Source organism: Ranitomeya imitator, chromosome 1, assembly GCF_032444005.1.
Source record: "Ranitomeya imitator isolate aRanImi1 chromosome 1, aRanImi1.pri, whole genome shotgun sequence".
NCBI classification, from domain to species: Eukaryota; Metazoa; Chordata; class Amphibia; order Anura; family Dendrobatidae; genus Ranitomeya; species Ranitomeya imitator.
Window position 1 is genome coordinate 116346858 of NC_091282.1, and position 26069 is coordinate 116372926.

A 26069-nucleotide genomic window follows, 5' to 3' on the forward strand; every position below is an offset into this window, starting at 1 on the left:
ATTACATACGCAACATTACATGCGCAAAATACGCGACCACACCTTGCCTACGGAGTTCTTACGGATCACCGTATTTCTAATTTTGTAGCGTATTACGGCCGTAAAATACGGACCGTATTTTTCAACGCTGAGTGTGAGGTCAGCCTAAGGCTGGCTTTATGCATTTGTGTTTTATAGACAGGAATATATGGACTGGCTGCAGATCTCCTGATCCGAACTCGACAGGCTCATATATGCCTATCAGGCAGTTGAGTTCAGGTCAGGACACCCACGAGCCAGTCCACATATGATAGTCTGTACGCAGGCCAGTTTCACGGTCTGATGTGTATGGCCACCTTTCCTATATTTTACACTTTTCTTATAAAGGCCATTTGTTACCTTGACCTTAAATTAAAATATCTAGGAGATTACTTGTCCTAACTTTTGCCCGAAAATGAGAAAGTCGGACATATCTGTACATTATGTCTTATCATCACCACACATCAGTCTTGCGTCACTTGATGTAAGACCAGACTAATATTTCAAACAGGGCAAACAAGAAATGTCACATAATAAAGTGCCAATCCTGACTTCATCTTACATTTGAGTTGTTCTCCTCGGCAGCAATGGGCTTGTTGATGCTGTTCACAAACTTGTTCACGTGCTCAAAATGTCTGGTCATCTCAGTGGCTAAAACCATGTCAATTATGGCTTGACGAAGGGTCCGATATTTGGTTCTGAAGAAGAGAAAAAAATAATAGTACGAGTGCAGTTTCATAAAAAGGATTATATATCACATGAATATTCATAATGAAGCACCTTTGTGCTGTAGGCAAAGGTATTGTCCAGGATTAGGAAAACATAGCTAGCTTAAACCAAAAAAAGCATCACCCTAGTCCATAGGTTGTTTCATCTATGCTCATCTGAAGTGAATGTCGCTGAGCTGAAATACCACATACAACCTGTAAACAGGGTTGGCAGTGTTTTTGGAAGAAGCCAGGCATGTTTTTCTAAAGCCTACACAATGCCTGTAAGAAACCACACAGTGCTCTACAGACCTCAAAAGCAGCTTTTCTCACTCCCTGGTATGGAAAATAAGAGGCAGTAAGCATGAAATATGGGCACCATTGGTGCATTCGTTCAGCGCTGGCAGCAATTACTAAGCAATTAATTACTCACTGAGGATCCAGTAGCTAAATAGGCCCCATCCTGCATATAGACAAGGGATCTTAATCCTTGTATGCTAGAAGTTTCACAGCAAGTAGTGTCATTATTTTTTGTATTTTTTTGTCTTACAAAATCTGGTAATGTTGCCCAAACTTTTCAAACTGAAAACAGCTGAGAACATTAGTTATAAATTAGGAGTTTCAGGTCGACAGTGAACACAAAAATATGCAAAGTAGCATACCGGTCCATGTTCTTAAAAATATTGCATTTGCCGTCCTTTGCCGTGAGCTGGAATGCCAAAGCGGAGTGGTGACTTTCTAAGACAGCGGTGTCATTGTAGAGGAGGGCTAGTTCACTGCCGGCATTGCAAAGAAAAGAGTTGGTGCGACCAGGGTGATCGATATCATGAACCGTGGCAGCTATTAAAGCAGCTACTTTGTCCAGCTGATCAAGACTTGTCTATGAGAAAAATAATAAAGAGTCAGAAGGCAGCACAGATTAGATAGAAATGTATTTATGACCCTACAAGTCAATGGCCTGGAATCATCAAGGCCGTTGATCTTAATGAGGGGATGGGGTTGAGTTTGAGGCTCCTGATTCATTAAGAGGCAATTTTATAAAAGGTGTTAACTCCTGGAGGACCATTTTTGCATCAAAATCCTGGGTCCAATGGAGTAGGACCTAAACTGAATTAATGGAAAAAGGAAAAAGATGACCCTATAAGTCAGGGGTGGGGAATCTTTTTTTCTGCCACGGGCCATTTGGATATTTATACCATCCTTTGGGGGCCGTACAAACTCTGCCCACAAAGTACATCCTGACTCTGGCACTGGTTTCAGGACGTAATCTTTCATTGCTTGCCCTTCAATGTTCAGTAGTGAGCACTGCACGTGTATGCTAACAGAGCAAGAAGTAATTTATTAGCTTGTGGCAATCAAAATACAGCTCCTTACCCAAGAATGCGGTCCCTGAGAATCTGCTCCGGGGCCTGATAAAAGGTCATCGAGGGCCGTAAATGCCCCTGGGGCCTGATGTTTCCCACCCCTGCTATAAGTGAACTGTACAATATGGCTTTCTATGGCATCCCCGGGACTGAGCACATTACAGTTCTTGCCTATGATAACAGATCTTAAGGGCAAATAGAAAATATTGATTATAGTAGACTACACAAAACGTGTCTGTATGAAAAATGTTATTAAAAGACTTGACTTTACTAATGTCTGCATCTACCTCAGGACTGAGCTGTGGTACTTTTTGTAGCATTGCTCTGGATCCCTAAACATCAGATTGTCCTGGGAAGAAAAATACCTTATTTATATTAAAGAAGTTGTCCATTACTCTATTACTGATGACACCACCGCCGATCAGCTGTTCTCTGCTTCCGTGGTGGCGGACGCCGGCCGGAAATGCTCGATTGCGCAGCTGCTCCATCTTTTAATAGTTACCGTGGCCGGGTACTACACATTCGACTCCTATTGATTTGAATCGTAATTGAGCATTTCCAGTTCACAGCTGCCACTGCCGACACCGAGGACGGCTGATCGGCGGAGGTGCTGGGTGTCAGACCCTGACCGATTAGACATTGATGACCTATCCTGAGTAATTGGTCATCAATGATAAAGTAGTGGACAAACTATTTAAATAAAGTATTTTCTTGTTACACTAATTACAGCTTAAACTAATTATTAATATTGCTGTTCATTTTCTACTACCCAAACTCTAAGGTAATGTACATTGTGAAGAGGTAATATCATTTTTCCAGTACATGACATACGGTAATTGTTAAAGGCTATTTAGACCTTCACACAGAATTTTTGTTATTGATTATTTGCTTCCAAAATGCAAACTGAAAGAACTTTCTAAAAAGTTTGCATTAAAAATTGTCTATATTTTGCTGCTGTATTGCCTGTCAGTCTTTTAGTCCTAGATGAATGATCTGCAAAAATGTTAAAATTCCTCAAAAGTTCCTACTCCTGACAACTCTGCGCTCTCCTTTTCCTGTGTTAGAAATAGCAGCAAGGATGAGGTTGTGCCCATAACCCCAAAGCTTCAAGAGGGGAAACAGTATCTCAGAGGGAAAAAAAGAACAAACTATAGTCAAGTTTATAAAAGCTACCCAAAAATACAGTATTGGAAAAAAAGAAAACAGTATTCGAGTTCTGCAGCAGCACCCTGAACACGCAGACCTTACTTCCAGCCTGTATTACTGGGAGAGACACTCCCACAAAACAAAAATATTTGATTAAATAAAGGAAATCACTAACAATTTTTTTTCCATGTCAAAGGTGTTCATAGACTTGTGCAGAAGTATATTATGTAATATAAAATCAGTCACAATATACATGATTAAATTAGTGTACAATGGGAGAGAGGACCCTGCACAAGAAAATTTAATCATAAAATGTACCTTCACATTATCCTTCTGAAGAAAAAAGGCTGTGGCATGAAGGACATCTGCTGCATGGGTGGAGTTGTGGTAGGCATTGGACGCATGATAGTTGGCCTCAATAATTTGCAGCCAGGAGCGTAGGGTTGCTTCTGAGCAGTTTAGAAATTCACAGACCCCAAAACAAGCAAATATTTTCAGTCCAAGATAAACTAATGGCCTAAAAAAATCAAGATATTGAATAAAGCATATCTTCAGCACATGCACCCTATAATATGAAGTCAATGTATATATACAGTATATACTGTAGATCAGCAGTATGTTATCAAAGAACACAGGGTCATGGTCATCATTGGTCATTAATATAACTTTGTATACTTAGTTCCAGTATAAGAGGACCATGCAAAGTAATTCCAGTTACATAATTATAGCACTTAGTAGATAATTTATATTATTGAAAAGAAAAAGTACGTTTACATGTGTTCAAGATATACTAATAATAATAAAGAATATTCAGGAGTCATCCTTCCAGTCAATGAGGCTGCCCCATGCTCTCAGAAGACAATGAAAATATGTATAATGTATAATACCCCAATTCCAAAAAAGTTGGGACGATGTTTAAAATGTAAAGAAAGCAAGAATGCAATGATAAAACCTATACACAAGGCCTACACCCGCAAAACAATGTGAAGGTGTAAGATAGGGTCAACTGGATTCAGTGCTGAATACACATAGAAATCATACAAAGAGAGAGCACCATCAAGAATCAAGTAGTGTAAAAACATCAGAGCTTTATTATGAACAATAAGTAAGACATAAAAACAGGAATATATAGGGATGTGACAGGGGTAAGCCAAACAAAGTGGAACCATAGTAAGGACCAGGCACCAACAGGTATATGGAAAATTGATAAGATGGTCAAAGATTTACACATGCACTGTAATTCCATTGGTGTACCCCGCCATATCAGGAAAATATCGTCAATGTAGCAGGCCCAAAAAATGACCCGCTCCATTGACATGCTCTGATCTGACGAGAATAGGTCCCTCTCCCACAGCCCCATGAACAAATTTGCGCAAGCGGGCGCACAGGCTGCGCCCATCGCAGTCCCCTGGAGCTGTAGGTAGAAGGACCCATTTTTTTTTAGATGTGGCACACAGCCCTCTTGGAGACTCTCTGATCTGGTTTATCTCCTTCCAGAATTTATACTATAGACACATTTTGACATTGTTTTCTCATGACATATTGTACTTCATGATAGTGGTAAAATTTCTTTGATATTACCTGTGTTTATTTGTGAAAAAAACGGAAATTTGGCGAAAATGTCGCAATTTTCCAACTTTGAATTTTTATTCCCTTAAATCACAGAGTTATGTAACACAAAATACTTAATAAGTAACATTTCCCACATGTCTACTTTACATCAGCACAATTTTGGAACCAAAATTTTTTTTTGTTAGGGAGTAGTGATGAGCGAATATACTCGTTACTCGAGATTTCTCGAGCACGCTCGGGTGTCCTCCGAGTATTTTTTAGTGCTCGGAGATTTAGGTTTTCTTGCTGCAGCTGAATGATTTACATCTGTTAGCCAGCATAAGTAGATGTGGGGATTCCCTTGCAACCAGGCAACCCCCACATGTACTTATGCTGGCTAACAGATGTAAATCATTCAGCTGTGGCAAGAAAAACTAAATCTCTGAGCATTAAAAAATATATATATATGAGTATATTCGCTCATCACTATTAGGGAGTTATAAGGGTTAAAAGTTGCCCAGCAATTTATAATTTTTACAACACCATTTTTTTAGGGACTACATCACATTTGAAGTCACTTTGAGGGGTTTATATCAGGGGTGTCAAACTGCATTCCTCGAGGGCCGCAAACCATGCGTGTTTTCAAGATTTCCTTAACTTTGCACAAGGTGTGGAATCATTATGTGTTTAGGTGATTAAATTATCACCTGTGCAGTACAAGGAAATCCTGAAAACATGACCTGTTTGCAGCCCTCGAGGAATGCAGTTTGACACCCCTGGTTTATATGATAGAAAATACCCAAGTGTGACACCATTCTAAAAACTGCACACCTCAATGTGCTCAAAACCACATTCAGGAAGTTTATCAACCCTTCAGGCGTTCCACACGAATTTTTGGAATGTTTAAAAAAAATGAACATTTTACTTTTTTTCACAAAAATTTTACGTGGCCAGAAGGGCTACGCAGACAGCTGTTGGCTGATATTCATAGCCTAGAGAGGGGCCATGGATATTGGCCCCTCTCCGGCTACAAAGACCAGTCCGCAGCCGCCCCAGAAATGGCGCATCTGTATGATGCGCCAATTCCGGGACTTAGCCCCTCTCTTCCCACTCCCGAGTAGCGGTGGGATATGGGGTAATAAGGGGTTAATATAAGGTGACATTAAACCCGATTAATAATGGAGAGGCGTCAATAAGACACCTATCCATTACTAATCCTATTGTAGTGAAAGTGTAAAAAAAAAAAGACACAGCCAGAAAAAAAGTATTTTATTCTTAATTTCACCATACTTACCATACTTGAGCGCCTGCAAAAAAAGGAAAAATAATAAACCAACTGTATACTTACTTTCCGCTGTAGTCCTATTAATAACAAATATCCCACGACGATCTCCCGTATAGAATAGTGACATCGGGTGATGTCACTGCTCTATAGGCCCTCCAGTGACACACTGACAGGAAACAATGGCTCCTGTAGTGTATCACTGAGGTTACCTTAGTGCAGCAAGAAAAACTAAATCTCTGAGCACTAAAAAATATATATATGAGTATATTCGCTCATCACTATTAGGGAGTTATAAGGGTTAAAAGTTGCCCAGCAATTTATAATTTTTACAACACCATTTTTTAGGGACTACATCATATTTGAAGTCACTTTGAGGGGTTTATATGATAGAAAATACCCAAGTGTGACACCATTCTAAAAACTGTATGACACTCGCTTACTTTTCTGGCTGAGAATCTCAGCAAAGTTTATATACGCAGATGTGACCCTTCCCCTGAGTATGGGAGTAGAGAACTCAGAGAGGAATTCCCATATGGACTCTGCTTGTAAATAGTATATGGATCTTGGCTGAACAGCAGTTGAAAACCGTTTCTAAAGAAACATGAACTGACCTTGTGAAGCAGCAATGCAATGTGATGTTTGGGAGAGAAGAAAGCAAAATAAGGTAATGAAGTATTTTATAAAAAGTCATAAATTTGCAATACTTGGAGGATTGCTAAATAAAAAAAAGTTGAGTTACCCTTTAAACATTTACTTGATGAAAACTTCGCCATGTCTGCTTTCTTTGCAAAAAAAATGCTTTATGTGTAATTGTTTGGACATCCACCTGGGCACGGATAACATCTGTGAGGTGTCAACACCACTCACCTTTTATGTGTAACACCTTCTAATTCAAATATGTTAAAGTCCCAGCTATCCTCATCATCCAATAACTGAGCTATCCGAGGTGGCACATCATTGATAGTCACTGGCACAGAAAGGTGACTATGGCTGTGGTGTATATCTGGAATAATAAAAAGAAGCACCTTTTACAACAGACCCGAACAACTATTAGGCTGCCGTCACACTATCCGTATTTGGTCAGTATTTTACATCAGTATTTGTAAGCCAAAACCAGAAGCGGGTGTAAAATCCAGAAGTGGTGTCTCTATTATACTTTTCCTCTATTTGTTCCACTCCTGGTTTTGGCTTACAAATACTGATGTAAAATACTGACCAAATACTGCTAGTGTGACGGCAGCCTTATACTGTATATCTAATGCATATCTATCTTTTGTTCATAAACATAAAACATCGTACACATGATACATTACAGCAAAATTCATTGCTTCTTAATACAGAATGAAGGTATTCAGCTCCATTGTTTTCTGGTGTATTAAGTGATTTGCTGAATTAAGCCTAATTCAGATGTCTGTTTTTCACATATGTGTTCTATCTATATACTTCCCGGATAGATCACGTACCCTTTATAGTCTTTGGCGCAGTTCATATTTTTTTTTTTCAAACTTCACAAAATTAGAATATCATCAAAAAGTTAATTTCAGTCCTTCGATACAAAAAGTGAAACTCATATATTATATAGAGTCATTACAGACAGAGTGCCCTATTTCAAGTGTTTATTTCTGTTAATGTTGATGATTACGGCTTACAGCCAATAAAAACCCAAAAGTCATTATCTTAGTAAATTAGAGTATTTTATAACACCAGCTTGAAAAATGATTTTAAAATCCGAAATGTTGGCCTACTGAAATGTATGTACAGTAAATGCACTCAATACTTGTTCGAGGCTCCTTTTGCATCAATTACTGCATCAATGTGCCGTGGCATGGAGGTGATCAGGCACTGCTGAGGTGTTATGGAGGCCCAGGTTGTTAGCAGACTTCAGCTCGTCTGCATTGTTGGGTCTGGTGTCTCTCATCTTCCTCTTGATAATACCCCATAGATTCTCTATGAGGTTAAGGTCAGGCTAGTTTCCTGGCCAATCAAGCACAGTGATACTGTTGTTTTTAGACCAGGTATTGGTACTTTTGGCAGTGTGGACAGGTGCCAAGTCCTGCTGGAGAATGACATTTCCATCTCCAGAAAGCTTGTCGGCAGAGGGAAGCATGAAGTGCTCTAAAATTTCCTAATAGATGGCTGCGCTGACTTTGGTCTTGATAAAACAGTGGACCTACACCAGCAGATGACATGGCTCCCCAAACCACCACTGATTGTGGAAACTTCACACTAGACCTCAAGCAGCTTGGATTGTGGCCTCTCCACTCTTCCTCCAGACTCTGGGACCTTGATTTTCAAATGAAATGCAAAATCTACTTTCATCTGAAACAACACCTTGTACCACTGAGCAACAGTCTGGTTCTTTTTCATCTTGGCTCAGGTAAGACGCTTCTGACCTTGTCTATTGGTCATGAGCGGTTTAACACAAGGAATCTGACACTTGTAGCCCATGTCCTGGATATATCTGTGTGAGGTGGCTCTTGAAGTAATGACTCCAGCAGCAGTCCACTCCTTGTGAATCTCCCCCAAATTTTTTAATGGCCTTTTCTTAACAATCCTTTCAAGGCTGTGGTTAGCTGGTTGCTTGTGCACCTTTTTCTACCACACATTTTTCCTTCCACTCAACTTTCCATTAATATGCTTGGATACAGCACTCTGTGAACAGTCAGCTTCTTTGGCAATGACCTTTTGTGGCTTACCCTCCTTGTGGAGTGTGTCAATGACTGCCTTCTGGATATCTGTCAAGTCAGCAGTCTTCCCCATGATTGTGGACCCTGCTGAAACAGACTAAGGGACCTTTTTAATAACTTAGGAAGACTTTGCAGGTGTTTTTTGTTAATTATTCTAATTTACTGAGATAATGACTTTTGGGTTTTCATTGGCTGTAAATAATCATCAACATTACCAAAAATAAACACTTGAAATAGATCACTCTGTTTGTAATGACTCTATATAATATTTTGTATTGAAGAACTGAAATTAACTTTTTGATGATATTCTAATTTTGTGAGCAGCACCTGTATATACAGCTCTGGCAAAAATTAAGAGACCACAGCAAAATGATCAGTTTGTCTGATTTTTTTCTTTATAGGTATATTTTTGAGTAAAATGTAAATTGTTCTTTTATTCTGTAAACTACTGACATGTCTCCGAATTTCTAAGCAATAAATTTATAATTTTTGTTTCTGAAAAGGAGAAATGGTCAAAATAAAAAAACACCAACAACAGATAATACAAAGAAAACAAGTTCATGATCATTTAGAAACAACAATACTATTGTTTTAACTCAGGAAGAGTTCAGAAATCAATATTTTGTGGAATAACTATGATTTTTAATCACAGCTTTCATGCGTCTTGGCATGCTTTCCACCAGTCTTCCACCAGTCTTACACACTGCTTCTGGGTGACCTTATGCCACTTCTGGTACAAAAATGTAAGCAGTTCTTCTTTGATGGCTTGTGACTATTCATCATCCTCTTGATTACATTCCAGAGGTTTTCAATGGGGTTCAGGTCTGGAGTTGGGCTGCCCATGACAGGGATTTGATGTAGTGGCCTCTTAATTTTTGCCAGAGCTGTATATAAAGAATGAAACTTGCTTTTTTATTCTAGTCAAACCTGCCAATGCATCTCTTTTTTGGTCCATTAAAAACTTGGCAGCACACTAATGGTTTTTAATGCTGTCTGTTTTTCTTAACAGGCTGTTGGGTAGGAGAATCTTGAGAAACCTCCATCAGTTTTTTTCTGCCTATGAGAAAACTCATGAAACACTGACCAAACACTGATGAAAATCTGATCCAGCACACTCTTGAATATACTGTTTTTTTCAATTATGAGAGAAAATCAAATATCTGAATGAGGCCTAGCTCAGCATCCTATGTGCGAACCAGAAGTTGCCATCCTTTTTCATTATTTTACATCCTTTTTCATTATTATGACTCTCTCATCTAATGTAATACAACAGATCCAGGTGCAGCAAAACCTCATAACACAAAATACGTTTCAAATGTTCATCAGAGCTGCAAAAATCTTTGTCCTATACAGTACATTGCTCTGGAAAAAAGTTTGCATTGAGTCCCTCGGTGAACGATTTCTTATGATTCACAGGAAGGTTTGCATGCTGAGCTAATCCTGCAATGTAGTCGTGTTTCTGTGGTTATACTGCCACTGACCAGGAGGTGGCGCATTTGCAGTTTGTTATGGTATTACTTAAAATCCAGCACGATGCAAAACTTACTTTTTGAGAAAACGTATTCATTTCCTGAAAGTCTTCTCAAACCATCCTGAAAAGATAACATGTTTCAATTATTATAAATTTACAGAAAATGTAATTTGTTTGTAATAAGTGCTACAGCGGTCGCCATAAATTTTGAGACACAAAAAAAGTTTGCAACTTAGGTTTTCATAGTGGCAATTTGTATTAACTCTAGATAGTTATAAAGAATGAGCAGATGAATTGCAAATGAAATCAACTATTTATCGGATCGTCAAGAACTGCAAAGACAAAGGTTCAATTGCTGTGAAGAAGGCCTCAGGGCACCCAAGAAAGTCCAGCAAGCGCCAGGGGCAGCTCCTATAGAGGATTCAGCTACGGGATTGGTTTGGCACTAGTGCAGAGCTTGATCAGGAATGGCAGCACGCAGAGCATCTGCATGGACAGTGATGCAAGAGCTATAGGCTGGCATGGTTTCAGGAAGTATTGTAGAACAAGACGTGCACTCTCGCTACGGGTGGTGCAGACTGAACACGGAGGGATGCTCCAGATTATAGTCATACAACAGTCACACTCAAAGAAAGGTTTTGGAGATTTGGTTTTTGTCTCAAAAAATTGTGGTTTTCTTTATTACAAACACCAAAATAAAGGTAGCACCGCAGTGTTGCAAGGTAGGTAACGTTTCGACCCACAGGGTCTTTCTCAAACCTTACAGGAACAAACAAAAGATACAGGGTATCACCAAATATGAGCATAAATTATTTACAAAAAAATATATACGCAGAAAAATATTATACAAAAGAAATGATAACAAACAAAAATCCCTATGTATTTGCTATACATGTTCTGTCACCAAAGATAAACTAAGACGAGGCGATAAAATCAGGACTAGATGGATACACAGGTGTACATCCTCAGGTTTGTAATAAGATGCTGGCATAACAATGCAGCGCAAAATATCTGGAGAGCAGATATCTGGTTTCAGGAAGGGCAGCAAATAAGCCACTTCTCTCCAAGAAAAACATCAATGACAGACTGACATTCTGCAGGAAGTGCAGGGAATGGGGACAGCAGCGGACTGGCGTAAAGTTATTTTATCTGCCAAACCTCCCTTCAGATTGTTTGGGACATCTGGATTGTCTAGAAAAGAAAAGGTAAGCACTGCCATAAGTACTGAGTTATACAGTCATGGCTGAAAGTGTTGGCACTCTTGAAATTGTTCCAGAAAATGAAGCATGTCTCTCAGAAAATTATTGCAATTACACATGTTTTGCTATACACATATTTCCTTTGTGTAATGGAACAACCCAAAAAATTACAAAACCCCAAAAATGAGCCGGATAAAATTGTTGCCACTTTTCCAAAACTGTGGGTAAACAACTTTGTTTCAAGCATGTGATGCTCATTCAAACTCACCTGTGGCAAGTAACATGTGCGGGCAATATGAAATTCACACCTGAAACTTGATAAAAGAGGGAGAAGTTGACTCAATCTTTTCATTGTGTGTCTGTGTGTGAAACACTAAGCATGGAGAACAGAACACAGGACAAGAGAACTGTATGAGGATTTGAGAACTAAAATTGTTGAAAAATATCAACAATCTCAAGTTTACAAGTCCATCTCCAGAGATCTTGATGTTCATTAGTCCATTGTGCGCAACATGATCAAGAAGCTTACAACCCATGGCAATGTAGATAATCTCCCTAGACATTGACAGCAGGGAAAAATTGCTGAAAGGTTACAACTTATCTTGATGGTGGATAACCATGCAGCCCTAATCATGTTCCAAAGAAATTCAAGCTGTTCAGCAGGTTAAGGGTGCATCAGTGTCAGTGCGAATTATCCATCGACATTTGAGTGAAAATAAACGCTATGGGAAGAGACCCAGGAGGACCCAACTGCTGGCACAGAGACATAAAAAAAGTAGACTGTAGTTTGTCAAAATGTATGTGAGTGAGCCAAAATCCTTCTGGGAAAATGTTTTGTGGACAGATGAGTGAAAAAAGACAAAACACTTCTAGAATTGGAGGTGCTCAAGTAGGATCCATATCTGTTAGTAGTACAGTAAAAAGACTTGGTACTCAATCGGTGTATTCAACAGGAATATTTATTAATTGTAGAAATAAACTGAAAAAAACAAGAAACGATCAGTCAATACAAGACCTTCATCAGTCATCTGCTTAAAGGGGAAACTGCTTGCTGCAACGCCAGGTGAGGGTCTGTGGTGGAAACAGATTTTTTTTCTGGATTTTTTGACAATTAATAAATATTCCTGTGGCATACACCGATTGAGTGCTAAGCCTTTTATTGTGGACATATGAGACCAAGATAGAGTTTTTTTGGTAAACCACATCATTCTACTGTTTGCTTAAAATGGACTGAGGCCTACAAAGAAAAAACACAATACCTACAGTCAAATATGGTGGAGGTTCAAAGATATTTTGGGTTCTTTTGCTGCCTCTCGCAATGGCTCCCTTTACTGTGTGTAGTGTAAGCCATGATGAAATCTGAAGATTTGTAGGTCATGGGTCTTCTAGCTGAACAATGACCCCAAACATACAGTACATCAGGAAGCACCCAGAAATGGACTAAAACAAAGCACTGGAGAGTTCTGAAGTGACCAACAATGAGTCAGGAACTAAATCTCATTGAACACCTGTGGATAGATCTTAAAATTGCTGTGGGAAAAGGCACCCTTCAAATATGAGAGACCTTGAGCAGTTTGCAAAAGAAGAGTGGTCCAGTTGAGAGGTGTAAAAAGCTTGTTGATGGTTATCGGAAGCAATTGATTGCAGTTATTTATTCCAAAAGGTGTGCAACCAAATATTAAGTTGAGGATGCCAACAATTTTGTCCAACCCATTTTTCGGGTTTTGTGCCAAAGTTTGTTCAATTTGTCTTTTTTCTCTGTTTTTTTTTTGTGCTGTTTCCAGACACACAAAGGAAATAAACATATGTATAACAAAACATGTGTAATTGCAATAATTTTCTGAGAGAAATTCTACATTTTCTGGAACAATTTCAAGGGAGTCAATACTTTCGGCCATTACTGTATCAACCATAAAGTATTCTGAGAACACTAATGTGTGGCGGCTTTTCATCTAAGGGAGCTTGCTTAGGAATACTACCATGAATATAGAATTGTATCTAAACCTCCTCCAAAAGAAACTTCTCCTAACGATCCAGAAACAATTTGATGATGTAAAATTATTTTTCCAGCATGATGGAGCACGATGTCACAAGGCAAAAGTGTTAACTAAGCAGCTCGGTGAACAACAATTGAAATTGTGGGTCCATGGCCAGAAAACTCCCCAGATTTCAAACCTGTGGTCAATCCTCACAAAGCTAGTGGACAAACAAAAACACAGAAATTGTGATAAACACCCAGCACTGATGATGCTAGCACGGGTTGTCATCAGTCAGGATTTGGCCGAGATGGAGATATCCAGCTGTCAGGGAGAAGGGCATAAGTCTTGAAAAATCAGGACCCCTGTAAATATTAAGTCTGTGTTTAAACTTGATGTACTTGTCAATAAATGTATAAAAATTTATGAAATATCGTATATAGAGTTGAGCGACCTTGACCTTTTTAGAGTCGAGCCGGGTTTTGCGAAACCCGACTATGTCCAAAGTCGGGTCGAGTGAAATCGGCCGATTATGACGTAAAGTCGGGATCGACCGAAACACGAAACCCAATGCAAGTCAATGGGGCAGCATAGTCGGCAGTGAGTGGGGGCCAGGAAAACACCTAGAGTGGCCATTTTAATGTCAAAACCATCCATTCTTCTTAATGAAGCTTGTCAAGCGTAATTTACCTTATAATAATTGGAAGGCATTTGAAATTGGGGGTCATTTGGCTAAAGTTGTGGGGGGTAGGGCTGGTTCAAGTAATTAGTGGGCCCAGGAAATCTGGACCACGTCACGGCAGTGGAGCAGGGAGAGGTAAGTATTTCAACTTTGCAAGTGCTGTGAACCTGAGCAAGCAGGGGGGGCCCACTCGTTGGCATTGGCACTGGCACAGGGCCCCTCAAAGTACAGCGGTGTGTTTGCACGGCGGGGGCGCCTCCCACCGGCAGCAACACTTTTGCGTACTATGAGAGGCCCTGTGCCAGTGACGTCGCCAACTAGTATTCCTCCCCCCACCTGATGAAGGAACCTGCACTTTCATCTGCACCTTCCTCTTTGTCCCCGTGTAAGGTGGTATGGTATGCGGGAAGAGCAACCTGACTTTCAGCAGGGTCACAATGTTGTTGTGTAGCGTGCACGGGGAATGTTGCGTTATGGGTCAATGTACCAGCAGACTCATCTATCACTGGCTGGGCAATGGGCACGATGAAGTGGAAACACAGATATAGGCCCAAAGAAGAAAGTGGGCTAAATGCAGTTCAAAATTGGTAACACAGGAATAACCAGGGGGCATTGCAGTGGAGGACAACTGGAATGAGAGGCTGACACAGAGAGTAGGGCCAAATCAGTAAGTAGTCGAAATGCAGTTCAAAATTGGCAACCGTAGTAAACAGGCGGCACAGCTTTGTTCAGTGGAGGAGAACAGCAAGGAGTGGCAGACACCGATAGTAGGCCCCAAACCAACTAGTACGCCAAATGCAGTTGTTCCATTTAACCACAATTTAATGAGAGCCTGAAGATAGAAGCTCAGGAAAGGCAACCTGGGGAACACCTTGGAGTGTAACACACCATCTCTCTCCACCCCATACCCATTTTGTATGGCCTAATGCAGTGTACTTTTCTACAACTACTAAACGAGAGTCGGAAGACCGAAGCAATGGCAAGGAAACCTGGGGAACACCTTAGAGTGTAACACACCCTCTCTCTACACCCCATACCCAATTTGAAGGCCTAATGCAGTGTAGTTTCCAAGAACTACTAAACGAGAGCCGGAAGATCGAAGCTCAGGAAAGGCAACCTGGGGAACACCTTGGAGTGTAACACACCCTCTCGCTACACCCCATACCCAATTTGAAGGCCTAATGCAGCGTAGTTTCCAACAACTACTAAACGAGAGCCGGAAGATCGAAGCTCAGGAAAGGCAACCTGGGGAACACCTTGGAGTGTAACACACCCTCTCTCTACACCCCATACCCAATTTGAAGGCCTAATGCAGTGTAGTTTCCAAGAACTACTAAACGAGAGCCGGAAGATCGAAGCTCAGGAAAGGCAACCTGGGGAACACCTTGGAGTGTAACACACCCTCTCGCTACACCCCATACCCAATTTGAAGGCCTAATGCAGCGTAGTTTCCAACAACTACTAAACGAGAGCCGGAAGATCGAAGCTCAGGAAAGGCAACCTGGGGAACACCTTGGAGTGGAACACACCATCTCTCTACACCCCATACCCAATTTGAAGGCCTAATGCAGAGTAGTTTCCAAGAACTACTAAACGAGAGCCGGAAGATCGAAGCTCAGGAAAGGCAACCTGGGGAACACCTTGGAGTGTAACACAACGTCTCTCTACACGACGGAAGGGCTGATTCTTAGGAAGGAAGGCTGTTGGAAATAAGCATTGCGCGTCCGAGGGTGATTATATTCTTATTAGGTATATACTCACCCTCGGACGCGCCCTGCTTCTTTATTTGGAATGAATGTTTATTTGCAATGTGGTGTTGACTTTCTCTATTATTTTGGTAATTAATGATTTTATTATTTTCATTATTTTGCATCTTCTCGGCAATAATATAAAGAAGACGCGACAGGACAACACTCGGTGGATGCCATATGTGTGTTTTCAATTTAAAAAAACTTTCAGTTAACTACTTGCAGGAGAAAGTAATTGTAGCTGGTGGCCATTTTTAGTACTGTACCAGATTAGAGTTGTGTGTTTGTTTTTAATGTTAAAATGTCTGCATTTGATATCTCACCAGTATTTTCTTTTTTATAAGCAAAATACTTATTTTTATATTTTCTGATGTTGGTTCCAGGGGTACACGGCCAGCAGTGCCCTGGTCAGTGTAGTAGTAGTTGAAAGAATGGACCGCAGACAGGCATCGAAGGCCTAAAATAATAACACATGGCTGTAGGCAATTTTAAATTGGTTCCAGGGGTACACGGACAGCAGTGGTGTGGTCAGTGGAGGCCTAGTGGAAGGAGTGACCGCAGACAGGCATCGAAGGCCTAAAATAATAACACATGGCTGTAGGCAATTTTAAATTGGTTCCAGGGGTACACGGACAGCAGTGGTGTGGTCAGTGGAGGCCTAGTGGAAGGAGTGACCGCAGACAGGCATCGAAGGCCTAAAATAATAACACATGGCTGTAGGCAATTTTAAATTGGTTCCAGGGGTACACGGGCAGCAGTGACCTGGTCAGTGTAGTAGTAGTTGAAAGAATGGACCGCAGACAGGCATCGAAGGCCTAAAATAAAAAAATTGGGCTGGCTGTAGGCAATTTTAAATTGGTTCCAGGGGTACACGGGCAGCAGTGACCTGGTCAGTGTAGTAGTAGTTGAAAGAATGGACCGCAGACAGGCATCGAAGGCCTAAAATAAAAAAATTGGGCTGGCTGTAGGCAATTTTAAATTGGTTCCAGGGGTACACGGGCAGCAGTGGTGTGGTCAGTGGAGGCCTAGTGGAAGGAGTGACCGCAGACAGGCATCGAAGGCCTAACATAACAAACTTGGGCTGGCTGTAGGCACTTTTAAATTGGTTCCAGGGGTACACGGGCAGCAGTGGTCTGGTCAGTGGAAGTCTAGTGGAAGGAGTGACCGCAGACAGGCATCGAAGGCCTAAAATAATAACACATGGCTGTAGGCAATTTTAAATTGGTTCCAGGGGTACACGGACAGCAGTGGTGTGGTCAGTGGAGGCCTAGTGGAAGGAGTGACCGCAGACAGGCATCGAAGGCCTAAAATAATAACACATGGCTGTAGGCAATTTTAAATTGGTTCCAGGGGTACACGGACAGCAGTGGTGTGGTCAGTGGAGGCCTAGTGGAAGGAGTGACCGCAGACAGGCATCGAAGGCCTAAAATAATAACACATGGCTGTAGGCAATTTTAAATTGGTTCCAGGGGTACACGGACAGCAGTGGTGTGGTCAGTGGAGGCCTAGTGGAAGGAGTGACCGCAGACAGGCATCGAAGGCCTAAAATAATAACACATGGCTGTAGGCAATTTTAAATTGGTTCCAGGGGTACACGGGCAGCAGTGACCTGGTCAGTGTAGTAGTAGTTGAAAGAATGGACCGCAGACAGGCATCGAAGGCCTAAAATAAAAAAATTGGGCTGGCTGTAGGCAATTTTAAATTGGTTCCAGGGGTACACGGGCAGCAGTGACCTGGTCAGTGTAGTAGTAGTTGAAAGAATGGACCGCAGACAGGCATCGAAGGCCTAAAATAAAAAAATTGGGCTGGCTGTAGGCAATTTTAAATTGGTTCCAGGGGTACACGGGCAGCAGTGGTGTGGTCAGTGGAGGCCTAGTGGAAGGAGTGACCGCAGACAGGCATCGAAGGCCTAAAATAATAACACATGGCTGTAGGCAATTTTAAATTGGTTCCAGGGGTACACGGGCAGCAGTGACCTGGTCAGTGTAGTAGTAGTTGAAAGAATGGACCGCAGACAGGCATCGAAGGCCTAAAATAAAAAAATTGGGCTGGCTGTAGGCAATTTTAAATTGGTTCCAGGGGTACACGGGCAGCAGTGACCTGGTCAGTGTAGTAGTAGTTGAAAGAATGGACCGCAGACAGGCATCGAAGGCCTAAAATAAAAAAATTGGGCTGGCTGTAGGCAATTTTAAATTGGTTCCAGGGGTACACGGGCAGCAGTGACCTGGTCAGTGTAGTAGTAGTTGAAAGAATGGACCGCAGACAGGCATCGAAGGCCTAAAATAAAAAAATTGGGCTGGCTGTAGGCAATTTTAAATTGGTTCCAGGGGTACACGGGCAGCAGTGGTGTGGTCAGTGGAGGCCTAGTGGAAGGAGTGACCGCAGACAGGCATCGAAGGCCTAAAATAATAACACATGGCTGTAGGCAATTTTAAATTGGTTCCAGGGGTACACGGGCAGCAGTGACCTGGTCAGTGTAGTAGTAGTTGAAAGAATGGACCGCAGACAGGCATCGAAGGCCTAAAATAAAAAAATTGGGCTGGCTGTAGGCAATTTTAAATTGGTTCCAGGGGTACACGGGCAGCAGTGACCTGGTCAGTGTAGTAGTAGTAGTTGAAAGAATGGACCGCAGACAGGCATCGAAGGCCTAAAATAAAAAAATTGGGCTGGCTGTAGGCAATTTTAAATTGGTTCCAGGGGTACACGGGCAGCAGTGACCTGGTCAGTGTAGTAGTAGTTGAAAGAATGGACCGCAGACAGGCATCGAAGGCCTAAAATAAAAAAATTGGGCTGGCTGTAGGCAATTTTAAATTGTTTCCAGGGGTACACGGGCAGCAGTGACCTGGTCAGTGTAGTAGTAGTTGAAAGAATGGACCGCAGACAGGCATCGAAGGCCTAAAATAAAAAAATTGGGCTGGCTGTAGGCAATTTTAAATTGGTTCCAGGGGTACACGGGCAGCAGTGGTGTGGTCAGTGGAGGCCTAGTGGAAGGAGTGACCGCAGACAGGCATCGAAGGCCTAAAATAATAACACATGGCTGTAGGCACTTTTAAATTGGTTCCAGGGGTACACGGGCAGCAGTGGTCTGGTCAGTGGAAGTCTAGTGGAAGGAGTGACCGCAGACAGGCTTCGAAGGCCTAACATAACAAAATTGGGCTGGCTGTAGGCACTTTAAATTGGTTCCAGGGGTACATGGGCAGCAGTGTATGGTCAGTGGAAGTCTAGTGGAAGGAGTGACGGCAGACAGTCTTCGAAGGCCTAACATAACAAAATTGGGCTGACTGTAGGCACTTTTAAATTGGTTCCAGGGTAACACGGCCAGCAGTGGCCTGGTCAGTGTAGTAGTTGTAGAAAGAAGGGACCGCAGACAGGCTTCGAAGGCCTAACATAACAAAAATGTCAAAACAATGGTATTGTCAGTGCCAGGCATTGAAGGATGTCAGCGGCTAGACTACACATTGGTGAAGCTGTGAGAGATAATTTTGCTAGTGGTAGAGCACTGTTTGAGCTGGGGGGGGGAACTGTCTTGTGGCCGGCGGTACAGGCACAGGGCCCCTCATATTACAACGGTGTGTCTGACGTTGGGTGCGCACCACCACCGCCAGAGACACTTTATTGTACTATGAGGGACCCAGTGGCAGTGCCGTCGACCAAAAGCGGCCACACCCACCTCTTCAGACAAACAGCACTCTCAAGGGTCCAAGCGCAAAGTGGCGATAGCACGGCCCCGTGTGGGGAGTTTGGCCATTTCGTGAGGTGGAAACATGTCGTATGCTGGACAATCAGGTGAAGAAAATTACGAGATTGGAAAAGTCATTCAGAATAGTCCACAGGCAAGACCTTTTCATAGGAAAGCTAGGTGTCAGCCGGGCAGGGTGGGGCAAAAGATTTTGAAATCCAGTTGTGGTTCATTTTAATGAAGGTTAGATCATCTACATTTTGGGTAGCCAGACGAGTCCTTTTTTCTGTTAGTATTGAACCTGCAGCACTGAATACTCTTTCTGATAGGACACTAGCTGCCGGGCAAGCAAGCTCCTGCAATGCATATTCTGCCAATTCTGGCCAGGTGTCTAATTTGGATGCCCAGTAATCAAATGGGAATGACGGTTGAGGGAGAACGTCGATAAGGGATGAAAAATAGTTTGTAACCATACTGGACAAATGTTGTCTCCTGTCACTTTGAATTGATGCTGCAGTACCTGTCCTGTCTGCGGTCATAGAAAAATCACTCCACAACCTGGTCAGAAAACCCCTCTGTCCAACGCCACTTCTGATTTCTGCCCCTCTAACACCTCTGGTCTGCTGGCCCCTGGAGCTCGTGTGAGAACGATCACGGGCGCTGTGTGCAGGGAATGCCAGAAGCAAACGGTCAACAAGAGTTGATTGTTTTGTTGCTAATATTAGTTCCAAGTTCTCATGTGGCATAATATTTTGCAATTTGCCTTTATAGCGAGGATCAAGGAGGCAGGCCAACCAGTAATCGTCATCGTTCATCATTTTTGTAATGCGTGTGTCCCTTTTGAGGATACGCAAGGCATAATCCGCCATGTGGGCCAAAGTTCCCGTTGTCAAATCTGCGGTTGTGCTTGGTTGAGGGGCAGTTGCAGGCAAATCTACGTCACTTGTGTCCCTCAAAAAACCAGAACCCGGCCTTGCCACGCCACCAATTTCCCGTGCCCCCGGGAAAGCTTCCTCATTAAAAATATACTCATCCCCATCATCCTCCTCATCCTCCACCTCCTCTTCGCCCGGTACCTCGTCATGTACACTGCCCTGACCAGACAATCGCTGACTGTCATCAAGGCTTTCCTCTTCCTCTGGTGCAGACGCCTGATCCTTTATGTGCGTCAAACTTTGCATCAGCAGACGCATTAGGGGGATGCTCATGCTTATTATGGCGTTGTCTGCACTAACCAGCCGTGTGCATTCCTCAAAACACTGAAGGACTTGACACATGTCTTGAATCTTCGACCACTGCACACCTGACAACTCCATGTCTGCCATCCTACTGCCTGCCCGTGTATGTGTATCCTCCCACAAAAACATAACAGCCCGCCTCTGTTCGCACAGTCTCTGAAGCATGTGCAGTGTTGAGTTCCACCTTGTTGCAACGTCTATGATTAGGCGATGCTGGGGAAGGTTCAAAGAACGCTGATAGGTCTGCATACGGCTGGAGTGTACAGGCGAACGGCGGATATGTGCGCAAAGTCCACGCACTTTGAGGAGCAGGTCGGATAACCCCGGATAACTTTTCAGGAAGCACTGCACCACCAGGTTTAAGGTGTGAGCCAGGCAAGGAATGTGTTTCAGTTGGGAAAGGGAGATGGCAGCCATGAAATTCCTTCCGTTATCACTCACTACCTTGCCTGCCTCAAGATCTACAGTGCCCAGCCACGACTGCGTTTCTTGCTGCAAGAACTCGGACAGAACTTCCGCGGTGTGTCTATTGTCGCCCAAACACTTCATAGCCAATACAGCCTGCTGACGTATGCCAGTAGCTGCCCCATAATGGGAGACCTGGTGTGCAACAGTGGCAGGTGCGGATGGAGTGTTTGTGCGACTGCGGTCTGTGGACGAGCTCTTGCTTCTGCAGGAGGACGAGGAGGAGGAGGAGGAGGGGGTGCGAACGGCTACAGACAACTGTTTACTAGACCGTGGGCTAGGCAGAACTGTCCCAAACTTGCTGTCCCCTGTGGACCCTGAATCCACCACATTTACCCAGTGTGCCGTGATGGACACGTAACGTCCCTGGCCATGCCTACTGGTCCATGCATCTGTTGTCAGGTGCACCTTTGTGCTCACAGATTGCCTGAGTGCATGGACGATGCGCTCTTTAACATGCTGGTGGAGGGCTGGGATGGCTTTTCTGGAAAAAAAGTGTCGACTGGGTAGCTCGTAGCGTGGTACAGCGTAGTCCATCAGGTCTTTGAAAGCTTCGCTTTCAACTAACCGGTAGGGCATCATCTCTAACGAGATTAGTCTAGCTATGTGGGCGTTCAAACCCTGTGTACGCGGATGCGAGGCTAAGTATTTCCTTTTTCTAACCATAGTCTCATGTAGGGTGAGCTGGACTGGAGAGCTGGAGATCGTGGAACTAGCGGGGGTGCCGGTGGACATGGCAGACTGAGAGACGGTGGGAGATGGTATTGTTGCCGCCGGTGCCCTAGATGCAGTGTTTCCTACTACGAAACTGGTGATTCCCTGACCCTGACTGCTTTGGCCTGGCAAAGATACCTGCACAGATACAGCAGGTGGTGCGCTAAATGGTGGTCCTACACTGCCGGAAGGGATGTTGCGTTGATGACTAGCTTCATTGGCCGAGGGTGCAACAACCTTAAGGGACGTTTGGTAGTTAGTCCAAGCTTTCAAATGCATGGTGGTTAAATGTCTATGCATGCAACTAGTATTGAGACTTTTCAGATTCTGACCTCTGCTTAAGGAAGTAGAACATTTTTGACAGATGACTTTGCGCTGATCAATTGGATGTTGTTTAAAAAAATGCCAGACTGCACTCTTTCTAGCATCGGATACCTTTTCAGGCATTGCAGACTGAGCTTTAACCGGATGGCCACGCTGTCCTCCACCAGGTTTTGGCTTTGCCACGCGTTTTGGGCAAGATACGGGCCCGGCAGATGGAACCTGTGGCGATGTTGATGCCTGCTGCGGCCCCTCCTCCTCCTCTGCTTCAGAACTGCTGCCGCCTGCACCCTGTTCCCCCAATGGCTGCCAATCGGGGTCAAGAACTGGGTCATCTAATAACTCTTCTTGTACCTCCTGCGCAACTTCGTCTGTGTCACCGTGTCGTTCGGTGGTATAGCGTTCGTGATGGGGCAACATAGTCTCATCAGGGTCTGATTCTTGATCAGCACCCTGCGAGGGCAATGTTGTGGTCTGAGTCAAAGGACCAGCATAGTAGTCTGGCTGTGGCTGTGCGTCAGTGCACTCCATGTCAGATTCAATTTGTAATGGGCATGGACTGTTAACTGCTTCACTTTCTAAGCCAGGGACGGTATGTGTAAAGAGCTCCATGGAGTAACCCGTTGTGTCGCCTGCTGCATTCTTCTCTGTTGTTGTTTTTGCTGAAGAGGACAAGGAAGTGACTTGTCCCTGACCGTGAACATCCACTAACGACGCGCTGCTTTTACTTTTACCAGTTTCACGAGATGAGGCAAAAGAGCTAGAGGCTGAGTCAGCAAGATAAGCCAAAACTTGCTCTTGCTGCTCCGGCTTTAAAAGCGGTTTTCCTAATCCCAGAAAAGGGAGCGTTCGAGGCCTTGTGTAGCCGGACGACGAACCTGGCTCCACAGCTCCAGACTTAGGTGCAATATTTTTTCCCCCACGACCACCTGATGCTCCACCACTACCACTACCCTCATTACCAGCTGACAATGAACGCCCCCGGCCACGACCTCTTCCACTAGACTTCCTCATTGTTTTAAAAACGTAACCAAACTAACGTTATTTGTTGCAGTCACACAACTTACACGGTGAGCTATAACTTCTGTATGATTTAGCTACCCCTTTACAGGTTGGTGAGACCACAGCGAAAATCAGGCCCAATGTTACACACTCTTTTTTTGGTGGCTGCAAATTAGAGAGATGCCCCACACGCAGGACTGTCACTGAAGCACAAATGTTAATATTAATGTCACACTATTATTTTTTTTTTATTTTTATTTTTTTCAGGAACACTTTAGAAACCCCCCAAAAAAAAAAAAATAGATTTTTGCAGGGAGAATTTAGAAAACAAATGTAACAAACTATATGCTTTCTATGGGCCACTGAGTGAGAGATGACGCACACAGGAATCAGGAGTGGCACACAAGCCCAGAGGCCAATATTTTTCTACCAATGATTGATGGAGTTATTTTCTCTGGTAGATTTTGGAACCCAAATCAAGGAAAAAAAATGTAGGCTTTCTATGGACCACAATTGGAGAGAGAGAGAGAGAGAGATGGCACACCCAGGAGTCAAGACTGGCACACAAGCAGAAAGGCCAATATTAATCTCCCACTGTTTTTTTTGGTTGTTTTTTTTTTTTTTTTTTTCAGGGAGACTTTAGAAAAAAAAATAATAAAAAAAATATGATTTTATCAGGAAGAATTTAGAAACCAAATAAAATAAAATGATTTTTTCAGGGAGAATTTAGAAAACAAATAAAACCAAAAATAGGCGTTCTATGGCCCACTGACTGAGAGATGACGCACCCAGGAGTCAAGACTGGCACACAAGCAGAAAGGCCAATATTAATCTCCCACTGTTTTTTTTGGTTGTTTTTTTTTTTTTTTTTTTCAGGGAGACTTTAGAAAAAAAAATAATAAAAAAAATATGATTTTATCAGGAAGAATTTAGAAACCAAATAAAATAAAATGATTTTTTCAGGGAGAATTTAGAAAACAAATAAAACCAAAAATAGGCGTTCTATGGCCCACTGACTGAGAGATGACGCACCCAGGAGTCAAGACTGGCACACAAGCAGAAAGGCCAATATTAATCTCCCACTGTTTTTTTTGGTTGTTTTTTTTTTTTTTTTTTCAGGGAGACTTTAGAAAAAAAAATAATAAAAAAAATATGATTTTATCAGGAAGAATTTAGAAACCAAATAAAATAAAATGATTTTTTCAGGGAGAATTTATAAAACAAATAAAACCAAAAATAGGCGTTCTATGGCCCACTGACTGAGAGATGACGCACCCAGGAGTCAAGACTGGCACACAAGCAGAAAGGCCAATATTAATCTCCCACTGTTTTTTTTTTTTTTTTTCAGGGAGACTTTAGAAAAAAAAATAATAAAAAAAATATGATTTTATCAGGAAGAATTTAGAAACCAAATAAAATAAAATAATTTTTTCAGGGAGAATTTAGAAAACAAATAAAACCAAAAATAGGCGTTCTATGGCCCACTGACTGAGAGATGACGCACACAGGAGTCAGGAGTGGCACACAAACCCAGAGGCCAATATTTTTCTACCAATGATTGATGTAGTTATTTTCTCTGGTAGATTTTAGAACCCAAATCAAGGAAAAAAAATATAGGCTTTCTATGGACCACAATTGGAGAGAGAGAGAGAGAGAGAGAGAGAGAGAGAGAGAGAGATGGCACACCCAGGAGTCAAGACTGGCACACAAGCAGAAAGGCCAATATTAATCTCCCACTGTTTTTTTGGTTGTTTTTTTTTTTTTTTTTTTTCAGGGAGACTTTAGAAATAAAAATAATAAAAAAAATATGATTTTATCAGGAAGAATTTAGAAACCAAATAAAATAAAATGATTTTTTCAGGGAGAATTTAGAAAACAAATAAAACCAAAAATATGCGTTCTATGGCCCACTGACTGAGAGAGAGAGAGAGATGGAACGCTTAGTACTGGCACACAAGCCCAAAGGGCAATATTAATCTCCCTTTTTTTTTCCAGGGAGAATTTCTGAAACCCAAAAAAAAAATAAAATAGGCTTTCTATGGCCCACTATTTGTGAGAGAGATGGGACGCTCAGGACTGGCACAGATGGCACGCTCAGGACTGGCACAGAAGCCCAGAGGCCAATATTAATCTCCCTTTTTTTCTGGGAGAATTTATAAAACCAAAAAAATATTTAAATAGGCTTTCTATGGCCCACTATTTGTGAGAGAGATGGCACGCTCAGGACTGGCACAGATGGCACGCTCACAACTGGCACAGAAGCCCAGAGGCCAATATTAATCTCCCTTTTTTTCTGGGAGAATTTATAAAACCAAAAAAATATTTAAATAGGCTTTCTATGGCCCACTATTTGTGAGAGAGATGGCACGCTCAGGACTGGCACAGATGGCACGCTCACAACTGGCACACAAGCCCAGAGGCCAATATTAATCTCCCTTTTTTCAGGGAAAATTTATAAAACCAAAAAAAAAATTAAATAGGCTTTCTATGGCCCACTATTTGTGAGAGAGATGGCACGCTCAGGACTGGCACAGATGGCACGCTCACAACTGGCACACAAGCCCAGAGGCCAATATTAATCTCCCTTTTTTCAGGGAAAATTTATAAAACCAAAAAAAAAATTAAATAGGCTTTCTATGGCCCACTATTTGTGAGAGAGATGGGACGCTCAGGACTGGCACAGATGGCACGCTCAGGACTGGCACAGAAGCCCAGAGGCCAATATTAATCTCCCTTTTTTTCAGGGAGAATTTATAAAACCCCAAAAAAAATAAAATAGGCTTTCTATGGCCCACTATTTGTGAGAGAGATGGCAC

The 26069-nt window shown here is 42.4% G+C and overlaps 1 protein-coding gene across 2 annotated transcripts in view; it reads right to left on the reverse strand.

Annotated features, from left to right (window-relative positions):
- Positions 1 to 26069, reverse strand: part of PDE8B (phosphodiesterase 8B) — a 235870-nt gene that overhangs the window by 17314 nt on the left and 192487 nt on the right. For both annotated transcript variants that reach the window (XM_069749992.1, XM_069749999.1), the window contains exons 15-19: positions 10305 to 10350; positions 6939 to 7074; positions 3554 to 3752; positions 1388 to 1605; positions 581 to 716 (exon numbers count right to left, since the gene is read on the reverse strand). In XM_069749992.1, coding sequence (XP_069606093.1) covers positions 581 to 716; positions 1388 to 1605; positions 3554 to 3752; positions 6939 to 7074; positions 10305 to 10350 — 735 coding nt within the window. The remainder of the gene's footprint in view (positions 1 to 580; positions 717 to 1387; positions 1606 to 3553; positions 3753 to 6938; positions 7075 to 10304; positions 10351 to 26069) is intronic.